This window comes from Notamacropus eugenii, chromosome 2 (genome assembly GCF_028372415.1).
Source record: "Notamacropus eugenii isolate mMacEug1 chromosome 2, mMacEug1.pri_v2, whole genome shotgun sequence".
NCBI classification, from domain to species: domain Eukaryota; kingdom Metazoa; phylum Chordata; class Mammalia; order Diprotodontia; family Macropodidae; genus Notamacropus; species Notamacropus eugenii.
In genome coordinates this window covers 252640687-252663466 of record NC_092873.1, presented here as the reverse complement: position 1 = coordinate 252663466, position 22780 = coordinate 252640687, and the positions used below count along the sequence as shown (strand labels likewise).

At 37.5% G+C, this 22780-nt stretch overlaps 1 protein-coding gene across 3 annotated transcripts in view; it reads left to right on the top strand.

The window, feature by feature from the left end:
• Positions 1–22780, top strand: part of RSPH3 (radial spoke head 3) — a 111941-nt gene that overhangs the window by 69655 nt on the left and 19506 nt on the right. For all 3 annotated transcript variants that reach the window (XM_072643822.1, XM_072643821.1, XM_072643823.1), the window contains 2 exons: positions 1079–1165; positions 7852–8243. In XM_072643822.1, the coding sequence (XP_072499923.1) occupies positions 1079–1165; positions 7852–8210 (446 nt within the window). In that variant the 3' untranslated portion in view covers positions 8211–8243. The remainder of the gene's footprint in view (positions 1–1078; positions 1166–7851; positions 8244–22780) is intronic.

Here is a 22780-nt window from a genome sequence, read left to right as displayed (position 1 = left end):
ATAGACCTGCCATTCTGTTTTTGTTGGTTTTGGTTTTGTTTAACCATACTTTGTTCTGAATTAGTGTTTTTTTTTTTTTGTATGAAGTAACTAATGGGTAGGGAATTGCTGGGAAATAACAGATTTTTTTTTTTTAAGAATCAGCAAAACATTTTTTAAAAAAAGAAAAAATACCCTAAAGTATACATTTTTCCTAAGTGAGTTTTGCAATGCAAAGAACTGTGCACAACAATGTGAGAGGCAGGTAGGGTAAAATAAAACCAACTTAGTCTTTCTTTGAATCTATTTATTCATCTATAGAGTAAAAATGGGACAGCTGAGTGGACACAGTGCCAGGCCTGGAATCAGGAAGACTTGAGTTCAAATGTGGCCTCAGACACTTCCTAGTTGTATGACCCCGAGCAAGTCACTGTTTGCCTCAGTTTCGTCATCTGTAAAACGAGCTGGAGAAGGAACTAGCATATCATTTCAATATCTCTACCAAGGAAATGCCAAATAGGGTCATGAAAAGTTAGACACAGCTGAAAAAAGACTCAACAACGACAAAGTATGAGTATTGAGCTGGATCAGGGGTTCTTAAGTGGGGATGCACAGACACCCAGATTTCAGGAGGTCCATGAAAGAGGATGGGAAAATATTTTAGTAGTTAGATTTCTTTTAAAAGTTTTTATTTCTTTTGTAATCCTGTAATTTTAAAATGTTACATTCTGAGAAGAGTTCTGTAGGCTTTACCAGACAGCCAAAGATATCCATGACAAAAAAAAAAGATTAAAAGCCCGGGGTTAAATGTTTGTTAAAGATCCCAGCTCTAAAATTCTGTATTCCTTAAGTCTAATTTCATATTTGAGTAAGTTTGATTTGTGTAACAGAAAAAAAAACAACTGACCAGAGTATTCTTCATTTAAAAGGTAGAAACTATTTATTCTGTCTTCAGTTGCTTAACCTACTACCCTAAGGAAACTTCCATTATTGTAGATGAGTGTATATACTCCTGTATTGGAAAAAACAGAGATTCTCCTGTCTTTTAGGAATGATTGATTTTTTAAATTGCATTTTTAGAGTTTTTCTTCTCTTATAGATATTGAGATTGGATTCTTGCCATGGTTGATGCATGAAGTTGAGAAGACAATCGAATATGACATGCTGGGAAGGATAATACTTGACAGTAAGTTATTTTTGTTTTGTTTTCAGAGTGTTTGTTGCATATATTGTCAGATGCTGGCAGTTTTGTCTTGTAAGGATGGGTTCAGCGTATATCAAAAAATCAGCTAACACTTATTAATTACTTTTACTATGAGCCAGTCGTTGGGCTGATAAAATATAAAAATGGTCTGTCTCTCTCTCACGGAGTTTACAATCTGACCGAGGAGAGACTATGGTTCAGTAAATAAATATTACACACACACACACACACACACACACACACACACAAGACACACTCAGGGTACATACAAAGTAGAAGGAATAATTAGCAGCTAGAGTGAGGGCCAGTTGAGATTAGATAAGAAGGGGAATGGTTGGGTGGGGTGTCAAGAGGCAGGAGGTATGGTGAGATGAAGGTTTAGAAAATTGCTGTGGTGTAAAAAGCAAAAATCATCAATAAAATATAAGAAAGAAAATTTAACAAAGTGATAAAAAAACACTCTTTAACAAAACAAATAACATAGCATTTCAAACTAGAACATACCAATATATAAAAATGATGATACTACTACATAAATTAAATTTCAGATTTAATATTATTCATATCAAACTACTAAGGGAGATACTTTATAGAGCAAGACAAAATAATAACAAAAGCTATTTGAAAGAAGTAAAGGAATAAAAGGGAAATAATGAAAAAAGTTAGAATGAAAGGGGAAGAGTATTTCTAGACCTGAAATTATACTACATAGCAATAAGTATCAAACCTACTTGGTACTGGTTAAAAAAAATAGAAGGTAGTATAGGAGATCTGTTTTCCCTGTACTGGACTCCTGCAGTAATTTTCTTTTTGAGGATTGGAGGATTCTTAGTTTAACAAAGGAGAGCACAACACTGCTACAGATTCTCATTGTAATGGAGTCAGTTCCTCAAAGCTGAATGAGGGGAGATATCAGGCTACTAGAGTATTTCTTCTAAGATTCCAGATTTTGCTGGGCAACAAAGGGTTAACTTGGCCAGAGGATGGGTGGGATGGGGTGGGGTGATCATTAGGTCACCCTTATTTATATTGGATCCCCTCCATTGGCACTTCATCTTTTATAATCAATCTACCTCCTAAGCCAAAATTTCATGCTTTCTTTATATTAGACCAGAGCCTCAGGTACACACAATTGTAACTATTTACTCAATAAAGGCAAAAAAATAGAAGAGTAAATCAGTGGGACAGACTAGATTAGGATAAATAAAAAATGACTGAACTCAACAACCTGGTGTTCGGTAAACCTGAGAACATAGATTACCTGGGAAATATCTCCCTATTTGATAAGAATTTCAGGGAAAATTGCAAAGCATTTTGTCAGAAATTAGGTTTGCACAGGTAACACAATAAGCTCAAAATGAATATGTAACTTGAATATTAAAAGTTTTATCCTAAAAATGTAGTAAAAACCAGATTGTCTGTCTTTCACAGTTTTGGCTGGGGAGAAAATTCATAGCCATGGATAGAGGTAATTGTAGATAAAAGATAAACTTAGGTAACTTTAAAGATAAAATAAATAACTTTGATTCCATGAAATTGAAATGCATTTGAATTAACACAATCAAGACAGCTAGGAGAAGAAGGAAAGTGGTTGAGTGGGGGAAATTTTTTTGGAAATTTTTGCATCAAATATTTTTGATGAGAATCTAATGACCAAGATATATAGGGGTGTATAAAATCAAAAGCCATTCCCCTATGGATAAGTGGTAAAAAGAGAACAAAGAATTTTGAAGAAAAGGACTGCTTATTATTAACTATATAAAAGATTACTGTAATTCATAGTAAGAGTATAAAATCAAAACAACTTTGAGTTTTCACTTTACACCCAAAAAATAGGCAAAGGTAAAACAAAACGATAATCTTGGTCATTTCTGGAGATACTATGGAAAGACAGACTGACCAGTGCACCTTTGATGAAGCTATGAATTGGTCCATCCATTCTGGAAAATAATCACTAATTATGCTACAAAAGTGATTAAAATGCCTTTTGATCCTACTGTTAGCCATATGCCCCAAGGAAATCAGTCATAAAAAAAGAAAGACTTCATACAAAATAAAAAATGAAACAGTCCCTGCCCTCAAGGAGTTTATGTTCTGGTGTTCTTTTGATTTTTTTAAAAAGTAAATTTTGTTATATCTTTTGTTTTTATATCACCTTTGTTTCCAAATGTATTTCTCAGGCTCTGATTATTAATATCAAGCAACATGAAGTAGATATATGCTTACTAAAACTGTTTATCACTGTAATGGAAGATGTCTAGCACAGAGTTCAAATCAAAGAGGGGGTCCCTGTAGGGGTTGAGGCCCCTCCAGTGCTCCAATTCGTGGACCACATTGCACTGTTTGAATTGAGCCTGAAACAGTACTGTAGAGCCTCCTAAATGAGCTTCCTAATTACTCAACAGGGTTTGGCTTAACCATCCACATAAAAAAACACAACAAAAACCTGAGTAGATTAAGAATGTCTGCTGTCCAAACCATATGTGATTATATGGACAACCCATGTGATTAGTCATCCATCAGTCCATAAATCTTAGGTCAAGACTTAAGCAGATAGAAGAGAGTTGACGGGATTGCTTTGGAGAAACCATACGATTCTTACAACCTTCCTGCATGTTTTTCATACAGCAGCTGTTTTGATACTATTTTATGTCAGCTAAGTAATAGGCTGTTACAGCCTTTGAAGAAGTGAAGAGGAAGCATCCCACCTCCACACAGAGAAGATGAAGGAAGTTGTGCAGCAGGCCATCACTAGCAGTTTGGCATGATTGTTTCTCTTTGCTACAAGGGGGCAGGTTCAGTGGGTGTAGCCAAGGATCCAGAAATAACCATGACATAATAACGGAAAGCATCAATAGAACTTTTTTTTATTAAAAAAAACCTTTTAATTAAAAAAGCTTTTTTAAACATAAAAAATCTTCTAAAAGTTGAGAATCACTCAGTGTAATGGAGAGATGCATGGTCAGCTTGAATAAGCTATAACATGCTACAAATAAAGGATTATTCAGAAGTGATATAATGGATATCACAACTGGGGAAATGACATATGACTGGGAGAAAGATAAATCAGCCATGAGTAATGTGAACATATGCTCCCACATGCTCCATTGGTAGGAACACAATGTCATAAGGATACCAAGAAGACCCTCAGTATGCTGGTGGGATCTTTCATGATTGATTTAGGAGAATATATGAATAAGCATTCTACAGATTTGACAGGTATATGGATAGATTATGACCTGCATCACTAAAGGGAGTACCTATATCAACAAAACCGTTATTTCTTTTTAGTTGGAATATACACTTATATGGCTATATTCCAGTTATGAGTCCCATCTCATCAAGTCTCAGTGATATCTCTTAGATAATGTTGCATCAGTAGTGGGTAAAACCAAGATGCAAAAAGAAGCTTCCTCCCCCAGACTCCCATAATACCACTAAACATCTTTTTAAAAAGGCTGAATACTGATTAGGAATACAAGAAAAAGTCACAGTCATTTGTCCAGGCTAGGTCAGCATAGGAAGATAGAGATTTGTGGACATTGGGGACAGGGAGAGGCTGTGTACCAGGTTTAGAGGAGGTTCTAGGCCCATACCAGGGCACTGTGACCTCATGCAGGTTGTAGGAGCAGGAACCAATTGGCACCTCCGTCATTCACTACCCAGTTCCAAATCTCAGATCAAGGGCAGATTAAAGAGGGGAACTTCACCAAAGGGTGGCATTCCAGGGTAAGGAGTAGTCACAAGCCCTAAGCAGGGTACTGAGAGAAACAAGTTTAGAGGCAGCAGGTGTGTAGCTCAAACCTTCAGAAGCCTATTAGAGTCTTAGTTCCAACTTCTATCCCAGTCAGAATCCTGCACATGTAGAACCAGGGCAGGAATTGAAGAACAAAGGGAAGCATATGGTTCCATCCCTCAGAACCTATAGAGCTTCCTAGATGGCTGAGAGTAGCTGAGACCTGTCAGCAATGTGCTGTTCCTCAGAGCCAAGCCCAGGTAACGAACTTGGAAAGCTCAAACCAGGGGAGTGATTGCTTTGTTTTGGACTTTGCCTTGGGTCAGAACACCCTGGGAATAATGAAAGCTTTCTGGTCCCTAACCTGAACTGTCTCTGAGACCCTGAAATAATATTACATTTGTTACCCCAAGAAAGCAACAGTAGGACCATTCCACAACTCACCTACAGAATTGTACATGCCTGGCCCAAACACAGTTTAAAGATAGGAAATAAGCTGGAAGAACAAGCAAAGAAATAAAGAACCCCACCATGAAAGGCTATTCTGGTAACAGGACACTCCAGACATAAACCAACTACAAGCAAGGCTCTTGAAAGAAATGGAGCAAGAATTTTTTTTTTAAAGAGTATAAAATGTTAAAGTAAGAGAATTAGAGGAAACACTGAAAAAGAAATGAAAGCTATGGAAGAAAGAATTGGAAAAAGAATGAAGAGTTTGACATAAGATATAAAACCTCGTTCAGGCAAAAAACTCTGAAAATTAGAATGGACCAAGTAGAAGTCAATGATTCCATGACACAAAAGGAAATATTAAAGTCAGAAGATGAAAAAAACAGTAAGGCATCTCATAGCAAAAATAAATTGAGAAGAAAAAATATAATATTCTTTGGAGTACCTAAAGGCAATGACCCAAAAAAGAGCTTAGATATATTTCAAGAAAGTCTAAGAGAAAACTGCCCAAATCTCTTAGAACTGGAGAGCTAAGTAGAAATAGAAAGAATCCAATAGTTACCTCCTGAAAGAAATAAAATGAAAACTCAAAGAAACAATAAAACCAAAATCCATAACTTCTAGGTCCAAGAAAAAAATATTACAAGCAGCCAAAAAGAAAAAATCAAGTACTAAGGAGCCACGGTCAGAATCACACATGATTTAACATCCTCCACTATAAAGAGGCAAATGTGATGAATGAAATCTGAAATGACTGAGGAAACAGGTTTGAGCTTCCAAGCATAGCTATTTATTCAGCAGTACAAGTCATTTGCATAATAAATCTGGAGTATTGAATTTTATCAAGGTGGTCTCAGGTTGGCAGTGGACCCCAATATAGAAGATATATTTATGCATTAAAAATAAACAATTAGAATATAAACCAGGATACAAGATTAGGTATTCTGATTTCTAATTAGAGGAAAGATTAGGGGTTTTTTCCTGAGTTGGGAGCTGGATGAGTGAGTTTCGAGAGTTGGCAGTAGGGAGAATAAGTAGTTCCCTAAAATCAGAAAAAGAGCTGTCCCACTCTTCACAAATGTCTATATTCAATCAAAAAGCATGGGAATAATAACTGATTGATCAATACAGGACCAGTTTTCAGAAAGAACATGGGTTGCTTGAGATGTATAATTGTGAGAAAACTCCAATTAATCTTTGGATCTGACTGAGTTTCTGGTCAGCATAACCTAGGTCCTTCAAGGTCTCTCAGGAACAGGTAGAGGTGCTCCAGCATCCCAGCCACATAGGGCTAGGTTTAAACAATGCAATAAAGTTTTCTCCCAGTTCCCGTAATGGAGTGAAGTTTTCTCACAAGAGAGAAAATGAACTAGACCCATAATTGAATAGAAAAGGAACTGAACGAGATCCAGAATTGAATCACAAGATGGAGTCACTGTGATTTACTCAGTTCCCTCACAGAGAGGTTGGAATATGACATTCCAATAGGCACAGTATGTGTAGACTTATAGCCAAGATTAACTTACAAAGAAAAACCGAATATGATCATGGGGGAAGAGGGGGAATGGATCCTTTATGAAATATAGGATTTCCAAGTGTTCCTAATGAAAGACCAGAGCTGAATAAAAACTTTGAAGTTCAAGTACAGGAGTTAAGAGAAACATTAAAAGATTACACAAATAAATGATGATAAAAGACTAAGCAAGGATAAACTGCTTACCTTTTAATATGGGGAGGTGATACCTGCATCTAACTCTGATCATCCTCTGGGGTGTGTTATAGAGGGAGTCAAATTAGACAGAAGGCCTGGGAGTGGTTCTATTATGACTTAATGATTTTAAGAATGGAAAGAGAAGGGAAGAGTAGTATACTGGGTGGGGATGGGGTAGTGAGGTGGAAGCTAAAAGTATTAGGGGAAATTATCTCCATGATTAGTGTACGCAAGTAGAGACAAGGAGAAAAGGGGAGCAGCTAATACAAACCTTACACTCATTTGAACTGGCCAAAGAAGGGAAGAAACACACACACACACATGCACATGGACACACGTACTCCTCTCAGTAAGGAAATAGGAGGGAAAGGGGAGAAAGGGAAGTTAGATAAAGGGAAAGATAGATTAAGGAAAATATTTTTCCTAAGCAAAAAAAATTCATAATTTCTTTCAAAAAATTTTAGATTTATCTTAATAAAATTTAATATTATATCTAGGTCTAAATATCTTTATATATAATAGTATGTGGTCTCTGATGTCCCTTCTAGTTAAAATTCTATGATCTTATGATTTGGACTAGTAACGACCAATAGTAAAAAAAAATTACTTTTATTTAATATCCTTATGATAGATTGTTTTTCATAAGAAAGTAAAGTACACTGAAGTTGGGGGAGAGAGGTGCTGGTAAACTTTTTGTTCTTTAATATTGAAAATGCAAAACCTCAGTCATGTCTACTTATAGCACCTATCATCCATATTTTTTCTTCGTAGTGATGATTCGTGAGGTGGTTGAAAATAGGTTGAATATGTTTGAACAGCTTGGAGTTAAACAGTCAGAGACTTCTCCTGATGAGAATGACAAAGAAGGGAAAGAATCATTGACAACAGAAAATGAACAAATCATAGAGGATGTCAACCAACAGGATTCACAGGACACAGATGGTTTACTGGAGAAAAAGCCATCTGGAGAAAGGAAGCCGTCTGGAGAAAGAAAGCCGTCTGGAGAAAGGAAGCCGTCTGGAGAAAGGAAGCTGTCTGGAGACAAGAAGTATTCCTTGGAGAAAAGTGAATCTTTGGAGAAGAAGAAATCACTAGAGAAAGTACCATCTGAGGAGAAGAATGAACCATGAAACCAAGTGACAGCCAAACCATCAGATAATGAGGTAATGATAATTTAGTGTTTCTCTTCCCCTAGATTAGTGGAGTTATGTTCCGTTAGGTTGGTGTTTTCTTATTTGCTTATCTGTTATGATCTGGACAAGTAAAGTATAACAAAAGAATAGAACTAATCTAAAAACTAAATTGTGAACAAATATTTAATTGGCAAGTTTAAAGGTCAGAGGACATTGCAAAAATATCTAGGAGAAGTCTGTTAGTGAATAATTTCTTAATCTGGAAACTTCTCTATTACCACATGCTTTGCTTTTTCTTTATCCTTCTAATTTGCAGTTTAATACTGGTACATTAGCTATAATTTACATCAGCAAATCAATGCTGCTAGCCATTTAGTTTCTCTTTTTTAAAAGAAGTGCTTAGTTCAGAAGTTTTTGTCATAGAACTTTGCTTGAATGAAAGTCACAATGGTTTTCTTCTAAGGGCCTAAGCACTGTACCTAATTTCCATTAAAATTTGAGCAGATTATGTCCTTTTCAGTATGTAAATATGGTTTGGGCAGCCCTAAGAGCCCTATGTAGCCCAATGCTACATTTTTATTTAAGCAATCTCTTTTTTAAATTAAATATTCCAAATATGGAATTGTATGAACTATAATTTTCCCCAAAATGGGTTAAATGAAAAAAAATTACAAATGTCTTTATTATCTTGACCTAGATATATGGTGTGGTGTGGAGTTAACTATATCAACATTACCCACCCTATGGAATAAGGCATGGAAAATCAGTGAGTGAAATTCAGCTTGTCAGGTTCATTTTTGCTACATAGCATGGTTTACTTCTACATGAGAATACATGGATGTGATATAGGAGTCAGATGGGAATCCTGAGAGCTACTGGTCAAATGATGTTTGTGAGGTTTAAGGGAAACAGTGACAGGGAATTCACCTTTGACTTTTTTTCTTTGCTCTTAACTTCTCTGGAGACTTTACCTCCAGAGACTAAAAACCTTAGAATATTTTATTTTTAGAACCAAATTAATTTTAAGAGATATCTGAAGTTTTCTGATAATTTCCAAATCTCCCAAAGAATTTCTATAATGTGGAAGTGACCTGAGTGTGCTTGAACAATCATTTCCAGGAAATAACTAATTTGCTTTATATATGTTTACAAGATAGCCCTTTAAGCCTTATTATCGAGTGATTTCAAAGCACTGTACAAATATCGACCCATTTATCTTCCCAATTCCTTTGTAATTGATCAATCAACAAGCATTTATTAAGCACTTACTATGTGCTAGGCACTGTATGAAGAACTCAAAATACAAAGTAAAAAAAAAAAGACAGCCTTTACCTTCAAGGAGCTTATGTTCTAATGAGGGAGGCAACATATGTAAAGCAGAATATACAAGATAAAGATGGAAGGTGACCTTCAAGAAGATGACACTAGCAGTTGGAGGGGCTTCCTGGATAAATTGGTGCATAAAGGAAGCCAGAGAGTATGAACGTTTGGGAGGGTGAGTATTCCAGGTATGGGGAGCAATCAAAGCAAAGCCATGGAGACAGAAAACAGAATGTTGTGTGTAAAGGACAATTGAGTAGGATGGTACAGATTGTAGAGTACATGGAGGGCAGTAAAAAGTAGGAAGATTGAAAAGGTGGGAGGGGGACTAGTTGTGAAGAGATTTAAATGCCAAATAAAAGGCAATAAGTAAAAGAGGTAATAAGGAGTCATTGGAGTTTATGCAGTAGCTTATGACATGACTAGACCTATGCTTTAAGAAAATCACTTTGGCACCTTGGATGGAAGATAGATTGGACTGGGAAGAAATTTGAGGCAGAAAGATCAATAAGAAGGCTATTGTAATAATTAAGATGAGACGAGGAGGGCTATAACTAGAGGAGTGGCAGTATAATGTTGTAGAGAAAGAAATTATAATATAATTTGGCAGATGGTTAGATATGTGGGGTAAATGAGAGAAAGAACCCAAGTGTAACATCAAGTCTCTTACCCTGGGTAACTAGAAGAATGGTAATACCTTTGACAATAATAGAGAAATTTTTTGTGAGGAAGGATGAATTATATTAGCCATGTTACATTTGAGATGAAGTGAGACTGGAACTCAGTAGTAACAAGAATTATTAATCTCACACACACATCCCCCTTTTTTTTTTTTTTACTGGTAATGGAAAAACAGATTTATAAAGAATTTATAAACAGTTATTACGGAGTTTAAAACAGAACTGAGAATCAAAGTCCAGGTATACTGGAATAGTTCTAATTGCTTAAAGCAAATTGTTTGCTTATTCCAAAATTATTAGTACTTTGAAGATATGATTCACTTAGGTGAGAGTAAGAAAAGTTTGTAATTAAAGGAAAATTAATGCTCTTGTTAAAATAATCACTCCTATTACTGCTGTTTAATGAAAAGATATCCACAAGAAATTTCAGGCACATATAGAAGAAAGATTAATATTTCTCAGTAATTTTAGTCCCCTTTCACCCTAACCTAATCCATCAGTGACTTCTCTTTGCCTATCAGATCAAACACAAACTCCCTGGCTTTATTTTTAGGCTCTCCACAATTTGGTTTCTACGTTCTTTACAAGTTTATTTCATACTCTTCTCCTTTACAGACTCTCACAGCCAAGCCAGACTATTAGCTTATTCCCTGGACTCATCCCATCTTTTCATATGTTCCCTAATAATCCTCCATCCCTAGAAGGGACTCAGTCCTTTGCCTTTTAGAGAGTCTTTGACTTCCTTGAGGACTTTGTTCAGGCACCTCTTCTGATTTTCCCCCACTTGTCTGTGCTCTTCTGCCCAATTTAGTTTATGTAGCATCTCTCCACCCAAACAGAAGATAGAGGGCAAGGACTGCTTCATTGTTTGTCTTTGTGATCCCCATGCTCTGCGTAGCACCTTTTACATAATAAGCATTTAATAAATATTTGTTGAAGTGAATTGAATCATACGTCTGGCAGCTACTCTTGCTAAACCAGATGTGTCAGATTCTCATAGCCCTACAGATTCATTTAGTTTATTTAAAATTATTTCCAAATAAAATAGAATGTTATGCCAGATTGAAGCAGAGTGAAATACCTATTTCATTCTAGTGAAAATAATGACTTAAGCATCAGGACATGTTATACTATCTTATTTGTCATCTGCAAGCCAAAATCAACCTTTGTCTTATTGCTTATTGATGTTTTGATATCTTATGATTCTCCTATTATTTTCTTCCCTTATGCATTTTGATTTACATTCATGCTTATTAAGATCATTTTACCTACTTTCTTATTTATGTACTACAAACTCTGACTTTCCTTATAATTAACTTAACTACCTATAAATTAATTTCTATAGGCAATTGGCATCAGCATTATGTTTATCATAGAAACCTAGTGAAGTTTTTTGTGAAGATTCCTTGTGTATTTTAAATAACATCTTGGTCTGTAAGGGATGCCGCCATGAAACCTAAGTAGTTCACATTTTCATTTTTATCAGTCATAGATTTGACCATTCCTAATGATAGTGCAACAGATTAAATATGCTTTTTATTTCAACTATTTAAAGTCATAATATTTTATGGACATTTTCCCTCACTTTTTCCTTAACTATCTGTGCCTTTTAAAATATGTAAGTAAATCATGGATCTTTGAAGTAGAGAGTATAAGTATAAAATTTGTTTATACTTCAACAACTTGATGTTGGTAAATTTGATCCTGTTTTGTTTGTTTAGAGGGTGAAACATGAGTAAGATTATGTTACCTCATTTAGTTTATTTAACTTGAAGATATGCTAATGAGGTCATGGTAAGCTTTGTTTTGTTTGATGGCCGCAAACTATAGGCAGGACTATAGGCAGTCTTCTCAAAAGTAAATGTCATTGATCACAAAAAAGTAAACAAGAACATACAATTCATCACCAGTACGCGAGAAAACTCAGAAAATGCGTGTTGATTGATAAGATGGTACCATCATATTGGTTTTGGAAGGTGTATTTGTTAGTGTATTTTTTGCTTAATTTGAAGATCTTTCCCATCCATTGATAGGCCCATGTGACCTGCTTATATCACATGGAAGCCTAAGTCACATATGGTGGGAGGAACTTGCTGAAAGAGTGGAACAGGAAGAGGCAGAATTGGAGCAGAGCTGAGAGGAAGTTGGTGAGACTAGTCAGAGTTGGGAAGGACAGAGAAAGCAGGGAGCTGGCTGTAAGTGAGAGAAGGGCATTTTGCGTAGGAGAGCCTGTTTGTGGGAAGGTGTGTGTGTGTGTGTGTATGTGTATGTGTATGTGTATGTTCGTGTTCATCCTTCATTGCCGAAGAAGACCATGCCATCAGAGAAATGATGACATGACTTGCACTTGACTTTGTTTTGAGTGAGGGAGGGCTGTGCAGGTTACCAGCCTAACTTCTCCTCCAGAGCCATCTGAATCCAGTGACCAGATATTCATCAGGATGACTGGAGATGAACCAGGATGAGGCAGTTGGGGTTAAGTGCCTTGCCCAAGGTCACACAGCTGGTGAGTGTCAAGTGTCTGAGGCGAGATTTGAACTCAGGTCCTCCTGACTCCTGCACTGGTGCTCTATCCACTGCACCACCTAGCTGCTTCCATGTTGCATAGAAGAATTAAAATGAATGGGAGAAAGCATTAGTAAAACTAAACAAAACTAAACACAACAAAAGAGAAAATAGTCTGCTTCATTCTGCATTCTTGACTCCATAGTTCTTTCTTTGGATGTGGATGGCATTTTGCATCATGTGTCCTCTGAAAATGTTTTAGTTCCTTGCCTTGCTCTGGAGGACTAAGTCTATCAAAAACAGTCCTTCCACACTGTGGCTGTTACTTGTGTAATGTTATCCAGGTTCTGCTCACTTCACTCAGCATCAGTTCATATAAGTTTTTCCAGGTGTTTCTGAAGTCTGCCTCTTCATCATTTCTTATAACACAATAGTATTTCATTACATTCATATACTACAACTTGCTCAGTCATTCCCCAATTGATGGACATTCCCTTGATTTCCAGTTCTTGATCACCACAAAATGAGCTGCTATAAATATTTTTGTACATGTGAGTCCTTTTCTCATTTTTATAGACTTTTTGGTTGCTATGATGGATTTCTTTGTTACTGTAATCAATTTGACCTTCTGGTGTTGGAATTCGGCTTTCTGGTTTCTGAATAAATGTTTTGATTCTGTCTTCCATGTGGAGAGTCTGTTATATTTTGCGATTCAGAACTTTGTTGGCATATTCATAGCTACCATAGGCACTGTGAATATCACGTTGGCACTACAGAAGGATAGTACATTTTTTCTTACTATATATTTCAACTAGAATTATAAATTGAGATAATTGAATGAAAGTATAATGATGTACTACAAGTTACTTAGTTGCTTATAAGTTCTTTGGTAGATTAATTTGGAGAATTCTGATATTTTTAAGGGGCACAATCACCTTTCAGTGAAAATGAATGTCCTTTTAAACAAAGATTTTTTTTTGTGATCACTTATTTTTTATAATATTATTAATATAATTTTTTACTGAAGTCCTATTTCAAATGCCTTCAAATGATATGGAGATAACTTCTTGAAAGCTTTGTCTTTGAGACACAAGTTTTGGCAAGGTAGTAAAGCTTCAAGTATGGTCCTAGTGATTGACTGTTTGGGAGGATTAGCCTAACTCCAAGAAGCTCATCACCAGAAGGTTGGTCACACATTGGTTTGTTTTTTTTTAAATGTAGCACCACATGAAGCCACCTACTAAGTAAGGTGAGGGAGGGAGGGATTACAATCTATATGTTTGAGAAAAGTCCCTTTACTGCCATGCCAGTTAAACCTCAGATCTGTTGAAATACCTATGTTTTCTACTAAATTTTAATTTTATCACTCTTTACCACTAGGTGTCAGTAAAACTCAGAAAAGTAAAATAAACTACCCTGTCTGTCATAGATGTGATAATATAGTCTCAAATTGAGAGAAGGAAGTATCCAAAATTCATCTTCCAAGGGAACCAGAACCCATTAAAGTTTGTATTTTGCTACAGGATTATTTGCCAACTTCAGTTTGTCACTGAACAATACCAAACAATAGGACTTACCTATTTCCTAAACTGCTAAGCAGAATCATACTTTTGGAGTTGAAAGAAACTTTAGAAATTCACTCTGTCACCCAGTGCATTCCCCAAGATCCTTGAAAGATCTTTCTTTCTTTTAATTCTGAATTTTCTTGAACCCTCCCAGATAGAAAGCAAGAAAAACAAAATCCATTACAAATATGTAGTCATAGACAATAAATTCATGCTTTAGCCATATTCAAAAAAGAAAAAGAAAGGAAAAATATATTTCAATCTTAGTTATCAGCTCTATATCTTATCTGGAGGTATATAGCATAGTTCATCACCTGGAATTGTGATAGCTCACTGTGTTCATCAGAGTTCCTAAGTCTGTTGAAATTGATTCACTTTGCATCAATTCATATAAGTCTTCCCAAGTTTTTCTGAAAACCATTTCCTTCACTTCTTATAGTACAATAGTATTCTATTACATTTGGTCATTCCCCTCGGGGATGGGGATGGGAATCCCCTCGGTTTCCAGTCCTTTGCTATCACAAAAAGAGCTGCTATCAATATTCTTGTACATTTTCCTTTTCTTGAGGGAATAGATCTAGTAGTGGTATCCCTAGGTCCAAGGGTAGGCACAATTTAATAGCTTTTTTAGTACAGTTCCAAATCACTTTCTAGAATGACTAGACCAGTTCACAGCTCCTCCAGCAGTGCCTTCAAATAGCTCTTTTCCCACAGCCCCTCCAGTATTTCTCATTTTCCTTACTAGCTTCCCAATCTGATATGAAATGATGCTTCAGAGGGTTTTTTATGTACATTTTCCTAATTAGTGACTTGGAACATTGTTTCATATGACTATCAATAGCTTGGATTTTTTTACTCTTATAAATTTGACTCAATTATCTAAATATCTTAGAAATGAGACCTTTATCAGAGAAAGTTGCTACAAAGATTTTTCCCGATTTCCTGCTTCGCTTGTAATTTTAATTTCATTTGTTTGTTTGTGATCAAAATGTGCCATTTTGCCTCTTGTAAGCCTCTCTATCTCTTGATTAATCATGAACTCTTCCCCTCTCTATAGATCTAATAGGTAGATTCTTCCATGTTCCTCTAATTTGCTTATGATATCATCCTTTATGTCTAAATCATTTACCCATTTGGAGCTTTTCTTTGGTAAATGGTGTGAGATGTTGGCCTAAACCAAGTCTCTAGCAGGCTATTCTCCAGTTTTCCAAGTAGTTTTTATGAATATTGAGTTCATGCACAAATTGCTAAGATCTTTTGTTTTATCAAAAACTGTGGTGGGGTGAAGGAGATAGAAAAGAAAGCACAGTGGATAGACCACCACCCCTGGAGTCAGGAGGACCAGAGTTCAAATCCAACCTCAGACACTTACTAGCTATGTGACATTGGGCAAGTCACTTAACCTTGATTGTCTCCAAAAATCCCACCAAAACCCCCAAACAAGTGAGCTGCTACAGTTGTTTGCTTCCATATGTTGTGTACCCAGTCTGTTCTATTGAACAAACTCTTTATTTTTTACCCAGTGCCAAATTATTTTGACAATTACAATTTTGTAGTATAGTTTGGAATTAGATAGACACCCCACTTCTCATTTTTTTTTCATTGACTGTGCTCTAGCCCCTTTTTTTAACTCTATGTGTATCTTTCTATTTCAAGTGTGTTTCTTGTTGTGTTCTGGTTTTTAATCCCTTCTATTCTTTTCTCTTTTATGGGTAAGATCATACCATTCACATTCACAGTTATGACTGCCTCCATCCTCTTCTGTTATACTGGCCTTTTTTTCCCCACCTCTTTAAGAAGTTGTTTTATTTCTGATTAATCCTTCTTTTAATCTAGCCTCCTTTTTATCCCCATGTTTTTCTCCTTAACCCCTTTCCCACATGTTTCCCACCTAGACAAAATGTATTTATTTACCCAAATCTGCAATTTTTTATATGTGTTCTTCCTTTTGACCTTCCTTCTTTGACTTCATATAAAAATAAAATGCAAGTGCTGCCCATTTCCCCCACTCCCTTCTCTTTGTTGTATAGACTTCTGCTTCTTCCCCCCATTTATGTGAGATAATTTTTTCCATTCTTCCTCTTCCTTTTGCCCCACTCTTGACTTTTGGAATTCATGTTTGTACTGGGCTCTGCATATGTCTGGTGGGGAGAGTCTGGCCTAGGCTTCTGTCCTTCTGCTGCTAGGTGATACAGTAGATAGAGTTCCAGTGCAGGAGTCAGGAGGACCTGAGTTCAGATCTCACCTTAGACATTTGATATTCGCTACTTGTGTGACCTTGGGCAAGTCACTTAACCCGAATTGCCTCATCCTGGGTCATTTCCAGGCATCCTGATAAATATCTGGTCACTGGATTCAGATGGCTCTGGAGGAGAAGTGAGGCTGGTGACCTGCATAGCCCTCCCTCACTCAAAATAAAGTCAAGTGCAAGTCATGTCATTATTTCTCTGATGGCATGGTCTTCTTCAGCAACAAAGGACGAACATACAAACAAAGCTTTCATAGCTCAATTTGACCTGCAGGCCCTCAGTGCCTCTAAAAGGGTGTGATCAGGGGCAGATTCTGTCCTCCTAATGTGAGCTCTGCACATTCCTAACCCAGGTTTGAATCTGTTAGTTAGTCCTTGCTGGGGCTTTGAGTAGACTGCTGCAGACCTCAGTCATTGTGGCCCTCAGAGAGGTTCTGCTGTGTCATAGTCTCCGTTTGCTCTAGGGCTCCTGCCCTGTTTATCCCACTGCAGGGTTACACTCTGGGCTAAAGGTTAGAATTGCATCATGGTTCTATTCCTGGATCAGACCCCACAAAGTCTGGAATTTTTTCCTTGCTTGGTGCACAGCTAGGGCTCACACTTGTGGCTTCTCCCCACCTTGGACCTGTGAGCATGAACTAGGTAGTGGCCACAGAGCTGTCCCACAGCCCCTGTTCTTGCATCCAGCACTTATTTAGGACTCCCTTGGGTTCTCTTTTGGCCTTGATGTCTCCTATTCTTGTGTCCTATCTTTTTCTTCATTTTATCCTGGGACTCTGTAATATTCTGTTGTCATTTGTGCTTCTGGCCAGACCCTGTCCGCATTATTTGCCAACTTCTCTGTATCTTCCTGGGCTGCTCAGGCTGGAGAAATTACTCCCTGTTACTTTCTTTTGGCTTTCCTTATCACAATCTGGTTTAGATTATTTTTCTAGATTATTGTGGAGAAAGGCTAATTGGAGTTAGGTGCAACTGCTTCCCCTTACTATGCCATCTTGACTCCTTGAAAGATATTCTTTTAACCTCTGTCTCAACATCCATGGTGACTGGAAACCCACTGATATATTAGATAACCAGTGGCATTGTTGGGCAAACCTAATTGCTATGAAGTTCTTCTTTAAATTAAAATGAAATGTAATTTCATGTAACTGAAATTAAACCTAAATCTGAAATTAAACCTAAATCCATTCCATATTCTAATTGAAAAGCAGATAAATAGATATATACATACATATACACACATATGCACACATATGTAATCTCACAGACAGTCATCATGACACAGCTAGGTGGCATAGTGGATAGACCACTGGACCTGGGGTTGTAAAGACTTGAGTTCAAATCCAGGCGTAGACACTTAGTAACTGAGGGACCTTGGGCAAGTCACTTAACCTTCTTCAGTTTAATCAGCTATAAATAGGAATAATATTATCACCCTAGGTGTTTGGCATAATTCCTACCACAGAATAAGTGCTTAATATGTGCTTGTTTCCCTCCTCCCTCCATAAACCCCCTAACCTTTTATTGAAGTTAACTCTGTCCATTTCCTTCAAGTTTTACTCTTATGACAGTTTTGCGTTCCCCTATCACCCTGGTCCCCTTCCACCGGATAGCCTCTAATTTGTATGGCAGTGTTTTTCTCTTCAGGTGCTGTAACTGTAACTAGAACTGGCACCAGATGGACAAATGAACTGTGTAGCTAAACGGTATAATGGAGAGAATGTTGAACTTAGTGTCCAGAACACTGAGTTCAAATACTGCCTCAGCCACTTAGAAAATATGTTATCCTTGGCAACTCACTTAATTTTGAGCCTCAATTTTCTTATCTATAAAATGAAATAGTTGCACTTAGTGACCTCTTAAGTTTCCTTTCATTGTTAATCTATGGCACTATTGATGTACATGTTCTCACTATCATAGGACTGAATAAGACTCTTACAGACTCTCCTCAAGATGGCAGGATAAGTGGAAGTAGAACAGCCTTGATCTCCAACAAGGGTGAAGAAGATCACCAGACTAGAAATGATCAAGAAATATCAAGAAACTATAATAACAATCCAAAAAAAAAAAAATGACCATAAGTCCAGGTCCATAGAAGGAGGCAAGAAGCCTCTAAGCAATAAGGAAAGGGTCATACAGAAAATTACATTTTGGGAACTCAGAACAAACTAGAGTCCCTAAGTGATGTGTAACAGAGGCAGAAAAATGGGGAGCCCAGATCATGATCTAGTCAGGCCTATTTGGAGCCTGGTTAAAAAATTGAAAAGTTAATTTGAAACATTACAAAAGAGACAGGAACAAACAAACATAACAACATAGTTTTTGATAAACCTAAACCCAATTATTTGGACTAGAACTTATTATTCAAAATAAACTACAGGGAACTGGAACAGAGTCTGGCAGAAATTAGTTTTAGACCAAGGTCTCACACCATACATCACAGTAACCTCCAAATAGAAATATTATATATATATATATATATATATATATATATATATATATATATATATGAAAGGACACATCATAAAGAATCAAAAAGAAAACCTTTAGTAGCTTTCAATAAGGGAAGGATTCATGACAAAACAAGAGACAAGGAAGATCATAGAAGAAAAATGGAGAGTTTTAATTACATTGAAAAGTTTTTTTCACAAAGTCAATTAAGTTAAAATTAGATGGTAAGTGGTTAAATAGGGGAGGAAATCTTTGTGGCTAATTTCTCTACTAAAGGTATAATACCAAAGTTAAATGACTCTGATTCAGATATACAAGAAAGACAAGCCATCCATCCCCCAGTATATGAATAGTCAAAGGCTATTCTCAAAGGAAGAAATCCATCAATGAATATATGAAAAAAATGTTCGAAATCATGACTAATTAAAGAATTGAAAATTAAAACAACCCAGATATTCTGCCTCACACCTGTCAGTCAGCCCATCAGTATACATTTATTAAAAGCCCTGTTATGTACCAGGTACTGTGCTAAGCTCTGGAGATACAAAAAAGCAAATCTATTTCTCAATGAGTTCACAATTTAACAGGGGAGAAGCAACATACAATTAAATAGGTACAGACAAGCAATAGGTAAAATAAATTGGAAGTCATCAACAGGAAAGGCACTAGAATTGGGACACTTGTCAAGATTTCCTGTAAAAAGTACAGTTTTAATTGGAACTTGAAGGAAGCCAGAGAAGTCAGGGAAGTGGACATGAAGAGCATTCCATGCATGTGGGATAGCCTGAGCTGGGGGGCCAGAGCCATTAGATCACAGAGTTTGTGGCAGGTGGGTAATGGAGGGGGCAGGAAGGGGAGTGAGAAGACTGGAAGGGGGTGTGGTGCTATTTGTAAAGGGCTTTTCTGTTTGATAATAAAGGATCACATTGAGCCCTTGGAGTTGATTGGGGGATGGGTATGGGAGGGGCTTTTTGTGCTTTAAGAAGATGAATTTCCCAGGAGGGTGGGCTAGAGTTGGGAGAGGCTTGTTGCAGGCAGACCAACCAGCAAGCTCTTGGCAGTGGTCCAGGTGGTGAGGTGATGATGCCAGTGTCAGAGGAGACAAAGGACCATATGTGAAAGGATGAATGTAAACTAGACAGGCCTTGGCAACACATTGGATATGAGAGATGGAAAAAAGTCAGGAGTCAAGGATGACGCCTAGATTGGGACCCTGGAGGACTGAGAGGATGGTGGTGCCCCTGACACTTACCATTGACAGGAAGTTAGAAGTGAGAAGGCTTTAGGGGAAAGGATTTAGACATATTAAGTTTAAGATATCTACACGACATCCAGTTTGAAGTGTCGAACAGATAGTTGAAATTGCAAGACTGGAGGGTGTGGAGATAAGTTAGGGCTCAAAACGTAGATTTGAGAGTCATCAGCATAGAGATGATAATAGAGGTCCCTGAGTGAAATAGTATAGAGAGAGAAGAGGGAGAAAAGAAGAGAATTTGCATTATGTAATTCCAGACATTGTGCTAAGTGCTTTCTACAAATACTATCTCATTTAGTCCTCACGAAAACCCTGGAGGTCGGTGATATTATTATCCCCATTTAGTGGTTGAGAAAAGTGAGGCAAACAGGTTAAATGTTTTGCCAGAGTTACACAACTTGTAAGTATCTGAGACTGGATTTGAACTCAAGTCTTCCTAACTTCAGGCCTCGCCCCTGTCCACTGCTCCACTGAGTTGCCTCTAAGAAGGCTCTCTAAGCAGAGGGATTGGGACAGAGCCCTGTGGGACACCCCTCCTTGTGGGCTTTGACCTGAATGAAGATCCAGCAAAGGAAACTGAGCAAGTTGGTCAGGTAGGAGGAGGAGATCCAGGAGATAGTGGTGTGAAAATCTAGAAAGAAGAGAATATCAAGATATTCATCTATGTCAAGAGAGGTCAAGAAGGATGAGGATTGAGAAAAGGCCATTAGGTTGGGCAACCAGCAAATGATTAGTAACAATATAGAGCAGTTTCAATTGAATCATGAGGTTGTAAAACCAGGCTGTAGAGAATTAAGAAGAGTTAGAGGAGCAGAAGTGGAGACACCTATTGTAGGTGGCATTTTTGAGGAGTTTAGCCATAGAAGACATGAGAGAGATGGGCTGATATGTAGCTATGATGAATGGATTAAGGCAGAGTTTGAAGTTTTACGTTGCTGTTTTTGAGGTTGTGGTAGACAAGGACATGTTGGTAGGTAGTAATGTAGCAGTCGACAGACTGGAAAAGACTGAAGTTAACTGTGAGTGGGAGTGATAGAGGGGTAAATGGGTTGGAGAAAACAGGATAGAATGGGATCATTTATCCATATAGAGAAGTTAATCCGGGCAAGGAGAAGGGCCTCCTCATGAAACAGGTGAAGGAGAAAGAGAGTGGCAGAAGGCACATGACATGGGTGGTGTGAACTCAGAAGGGAAAAGAGCCAGCTTTTAGTGAGTGATCTTAATTATTTTAAGTAAAACATGAGGCAAAGTTCTCAGCTGAGACAGTGGAGGGGGGAGGAGCCATGGGAAATTTAAGAAGGGATGAAAAGATGGTGTGGATGAAGAACAGGATTTGGGGTTGCAGTGCAGAGGGAGAGGTGAAATGACAATAGAATGTAATCAGATAATAGAACTTCCAAGTTAATAAACATGAAAATGGTGCATTTGTGGATGATGGCAAAGTCAGTTCATTGTTCAGTCATTTCCAACTCTGCATGACCCCATGGGATTTTCTTGACAAAGATACTGAACTCCAGTGCATTAAGGCAAATAGAGGTTAAGTGACTTGCCCAGGGTCACAACAACTAGTAAGTATCTGAGACAAGATTTGAACTCTGATCATCCTGACTGCAGGTCCAGCTGTTTTTATCAGCTGAGCCACCTGACTGCTTCCATAAAATAATTAATCTCTATATACAAATCTATGTGTTAATCATCTTTGTATGTGGCTGAGGTAGGGTAGAGGAGTAGGTAATGTGAAATGAGTATTTTGAAGAAGTTAGGGTGTTTGAGAGAATATCAGTATGTATGTTGAAATGCCCTGGTATGAAGGTAAGTGTTGGGGAGAAGAAAAATATTGTGAGGCAGGCACTGAATTCATTCATTGAGGAAAGGAGAAGGTCCTGGGAGGCCAGTAAACAGGCAGTTCCCAGGATTTTGATTTGGTGGTAGATTGGGACTGTCAGACTCAGAGGCAGAGAGGTTACTGAGTGATGGTGGAAGAGGGAGAGTCTGGAAGTGTCAGCATCATGCAAGGGGTCTTCTAGCTCTGCTACCTTCACCATGGAGTTGGGGGGAAATGAATGAAGAAAGAAGGGATGGGAGAGAGGAGAGAAGAGTGGAGAAGAAAGTATTCACTTATTGCCTGCCTCAGTTCACTACTGACTGTGTACTGTGGACTCAGTGCTGGAGAGGGCAGACAGAGGCTTTATCAAGAGAAGAGCCAAATCTCAGCAGGAGCCAGAAGATGGAAGGTGTTGGAAAGAAAAAGATCCAAAATGAAAGCAAGGGATTGTTTTTCCTTTGTTCAGTTGTTTTTGCCTGTGGAGCAGGCATTCCAGAGAACACAGTGGAATTCCTGAGCAGCTTTGGTGTGGGATGTTAAGGAGAAAAGAAGGGGATAATAAGGGATCAGGTAGTGGAAGATGGGAAATAGTGTTCGAATGATGACTGATGGGATGTCAAAATCACTGAGACTGGAAAATGATAGGGAAAAATTTGTTAATCATTAAGATTTTGGATAGATTTGCAGTGTCCATAAAACTTTGGCCTCAAGGGGGAGT